We start from the raw sequence: 4,428 nt of genomic DNA, 5'->3' as shown, positions 1-4,428 counted from the left end.
TGAGAACCTCTCCTCACTCAATATACAAATTTTTCTCCTATGATGGCCTGAGTTCTAACCACAAAGCCTGTGTGTTATCCATTACCTCTACACATGAACCCCAATCCTACAGTGAGGCAGTACAACATGAAGAATGGAGAAAAGCCATGCAAACTGAGATAGATGCATTGATTGAGAATAACACTTGGGTCCTAACTGACCTACCAGTAGGGAAGTCCCCTATTGGATGTAGATGAGTTTACAAGGTCAAACACAAAGCAGATGACTCCATAGAAAGGTATAAAGCTAGGTTGGTGGCAAAAGGATACACACAACAGTCAGGTGTGGACTATGTTGAAACCTTTTCCCCTGTAGCTAGAATGACCACAATTAGAACCTTCCTGGCTGTGGCCATTGCAAAAGGTTGGAACATTCAACAATTGGATATCAACAATGCATTTCTGCATGGTGATCTTGATGAAGAGGTCTATATGGTTCTGCCTCCAGGCTTCCAAATTGATAAAACTGGGCAAGTTTGCAGACTACTAAGGTCATTATATGGCCTTAAGCAGGCCAGTAGGCAGTGGAATGCCAAGCTAACAAAGGCCCTACAAGATTATGGCTTCCAACAATCAGTAGCAGATCCCTTTCTATTCACTATGACTTCAGATTCCTTTTTTACTGCTATCTTGATCTATGTTGATGATATTTTAATAGCATGAACCAGTTCTATGCATATTGACAATTTGGGAATTGAAGCCCTTAGAACCTCAGAAGGACTCAACTTGTGTCAAAGGAAATATACCTTGGAGATTCTAAAAGAGTATGGTTTTCTGGATGCAAAACCTGTACATACACCCTTTAATACAGGTCAAAGGCTAAGCTCTTTAGAAGGAGAATTACTGGACAAACCTGAGACTTTTAGAAGGTTGGTGGGCAGGCTTCTATACTTGACAAATACAAGACCAGACATCTCCTTTGTTGTTCAGCAGTTAAGCCAGCATGTTGATAAGCCAAGGAACACTCACATGATGGCAGCTCACAGGGTCCTAAGGTATCTTAAGGGATCACCTGGAAAAGGGTTATTTTATCCCTCAAACTGCCATGCCAAACTTCAAGGCTTTTCTGATTCAGATTGGGCATCTTGTATAGAAACAAGGAAATCTATCACTGGTTATTGTGTTTATCTTGGACAATCCTTGATCTCCTGGAAGACTAAGAAGCAGACAACAGTTTCAAGATCATCCTTAGAAGCTGAATACAGGGCTTTAGCATCCACTACTTGTGAAGTCCAGTGGCTCTTATTCCTCTTAGCAGATTTGCAGGTCACTTTTGATAGCCCCATTGCTCTATTCTGTGACAATAGATCTGCTGTGGCTATAGGAGAAAATCATGTTTTCCATGAGCGTTGCAGGTCACTTTTAATGCAATCCAATGCTGTTCATAGCCTTCAGCCTGCAGATGAACAATCTGTTGTGGCAGTTTCCACTCTTAATAACAAAAAGAAGTTTACCAACAATGGAGGAAAAAATGTCCCTAAATGCACCTACTGTGATAAGCTTGGGCACACAGCAGAGAAATACTATAGGAAGCATGGTTATCCCCCAGGGTGGATTCCAGGGTACAAATCCAAAGACAAAACTACCCCTTATGACTAAAGCTTATTTATGCTGCTCACTGCTAGATGATTTCATCATCAACTTCTGCTTCACTTCTTCATCAAATATTTATTAAAAAACTTTTAGTCAAAATATAATACATCAAATATTTAACAAATAAAAATATAATTTAAAATTTAACATAAAAGTGACATTCTTTAATTTGTGCATATTTAAAAATCATTCATCTTCACTTGCAATTAAAATCAATTCATGAAGTGAATATATGTATGCATTTTAACCACCTCAAATTTATAAACATCCCCTTCACGTGACGTACTCCATATTCTATTTTATTTTAGGGAAAATGATACTTTTCCCCCCTGTGTTATTTACTTATAGCATATTTTTCTCCTGTATTATTTATGTAACCACTTTATCCCCCTCAATTGTTTTTGAAGTAGCTATTTTCCCCCCTCTCCGTTAAATGAGTGTTAGGACTGTTAAATATGAGGGTAAAAATGGCATTTCACTTATTATTATTATTATTATTATTATTATTATTATTATTATTATTATTATTATTATTATTATTATTATTATTATTAAATAATACCATATAAGGAATACACGTTAATTCAAAAAAGATACGCATTAATACCTAATTCATTAATTAGTCTATGTTCATAATATTCCGGGTAATGTTAATTAATTAGTCAAAAAAAGGTACATGCTAATACTTAATTCATTCATTCCGTGTAAGATTACCATAATAATATTTTCATAATTAATTACTCTATATTTTAGCAAATTTAAAATATTTTTTATTTAATTGACTCATTTATGAATTGGTTCAAACAATTCCGTGTAATATTACTATAATAATATTTTCATAATTTTCATAATTAATTAGCCTGTATTTTGGCATATTTAAAATATTTTTTATTCAATTGACTCATTTATTATTTGGTTCGACCAATTTCATGTAACATTACCGTAATAATATTTTTATAATTAATTAGTCTATATTCTGCCATATTTAAAACATTTTTTAATTTAATTGACTCATTTATGATTTGGTTCAACCAATTATGTGTAATATTAGCATAATAATATTTTTATAATTAATTAGTCAATATTCTGTCATAATTAATTAGTCTATATTTTGGCATATTTAAAATATTTTTTATTCAATTGACTCATTTATGATTTGGTTCAACCAATTCCGTGTAATATTACCATAATAATATTTCCATAATTAATTAGTCTATAATATGCCATATTTAAAAATTTCTTTATTCAATTGACTCATTACCAGGACTATGTGGTCTAATGGTACCCGGGTTAGATTTCTATTTGGAAGATTATGAGTTCGAACCTCAGTGGAGGCATTATTGGTTATCGACTTGGACTTCCATTTGGAAGATTATGAGTTTGAACCTCAGTGGAGGCGTTATTGGTTCTTTGTGTTTTAGTATGTTGAGAAAGTATATGAACAGATATTACAATGTAATAGAGCCAGTAACTTTCAAAAAAAAAAAAAAAATTTGACTCATTTATGAAATGGTTCAAACAATTCCATGTAATATTACTATAATAATTAATTAGTTTATATTCTGCCATATTCTTCTATAATTTCAATTACCATAATTATTTATTCTATAGTCTAAATATTTTTTATTCAATTTACTCATTTAAAATTATCCAAAACTACATACTTAAAATTAGATTTCTAACTTATTTAACTTTTGGAATTTCGGAGTAAATATGTAATCATAAATATTGATTTTTTTTACCATCTTAAATTGGTTATTGTGGAAACAGAAAAACGTACTTGAGTTCTTCAGCTCAGAATTAGTTTTATTAAAAATGTAAGTATAACTATATAATGTAATATTTAATATTTTTAAAAGTTTAATTATGTTATTATTATGTTGATTTTAAAGTTTATTGTAACTTGTATTATTATTATTATTATTATTTTTTTTTTTGCTTTCGATGAGGGGGGATACCCCAAAAACACTGGCTAGGACTCAAACACCCGTATTGCTATGGGTGTTTCTCGTGACGTGCACTCCCAGCTTATCCAGCCAAATAGTCTCGGTGAACTCCTGGGGGATATCCGTCAACCTCCATAACCCAGGGCTTTTTGCTAGTGCAGCTGTAGCCATCTTGTCCGCCACTGTATTGCCTTCACGAAGAGTATGCTCAAAGACCACCCTTGGAATCTTCGCGGCCTCAGTCCGGCATCTTCCCACGATATTGTTTAAGAGCGGCGAGTCATCGGTACTCTGGCGCAAAATCTCCACTAGCTTCTTCGAGTCACACTCTACAACGAGTGCCGTTGCTCCGTACTCATTGGCCATGCGCAGTCCTTGCCACACCCCCCATGCTTCTGCCTCAAAAGCTTGGCAAATGCCTACGTTAAACAAAAAACCCCGGCACCAATCTCCTCTGGAATCCCGTAGCAGACCACCGCAACCGGCCAGACCATTCCCCTTCCGCCATCCGTCGACATTGAGCTTCAGCCACCCCTCAGCTGGTGCCGTCCACCCCACCTGAACCTCCATTTGCGTCCTCCTTCCCGCGATTTGTACCTTGCGTGCATTAAACGCCGCCTTGGTTTCCCTATCATAGCGTGCAAGCCATTCAATCTTCTGTCCAAGAGCCATCGTTTGGGATTTGAAAATCTCATCATTGCGCCAGCGCCAAAGCTACCAAAGCCTGGTGCAGAATCGTTCCGGCCAGTTCTCTCCAAAGCCTTGCTTCGCCTCCCCGTTCAGATTCACCTCCAGCCACTCCCTCCATTGCATCGTTCTGAGTCGGTCATTCGTGCGCCAATGAACAGCGT

The 4,428-nt window shown here is 35.7% G+C and overlaps 1 protein-coding gene across 1 annotated transcript; it reads left to right on the top strand.

Annotated features, from left to right (window-relative positions):
* The first annotated feature begins 710 nt into the window (after positions 1–710).
* LOC109161671 (uncharacterized mitochondrial protein AtMg00810-like) lies at positions 711–1,637 on the top strand. Its single transcript, XM_019310163.1, has one exon. The coding sequence runs from the start codon at positions 711–713 to the stop codon at positions 1,635–1,637; it is 927 nt and encodes a 308-aa protein (XP_019165708.1).
* The last annotated feature ends 2,791 nt before the right edge of the window (positions 1,638–4,428 follow it).

This window comes from Ipomoea nil, unplaced genomic scaffold (genome assembly GCF_001879475.1).
Source record: "Ipomoea nil cultivar Tokyo-kokei standard unplaced genomic scaffold, Asagao_1.1 scaffold2926, whole genome shotgun sequence".
NCBI lineage: Eukaryota > Viridiplantae > Streptophyta > Magnoliopsida > Solanales > Convolvulaceae > Ipomoea > Ipomoea nil.
The sequence above is the reverse complement of the archived record's forward strand: the minus strand, read 5'-3'. Positions and strand labels throughout refer to the sequence as shown.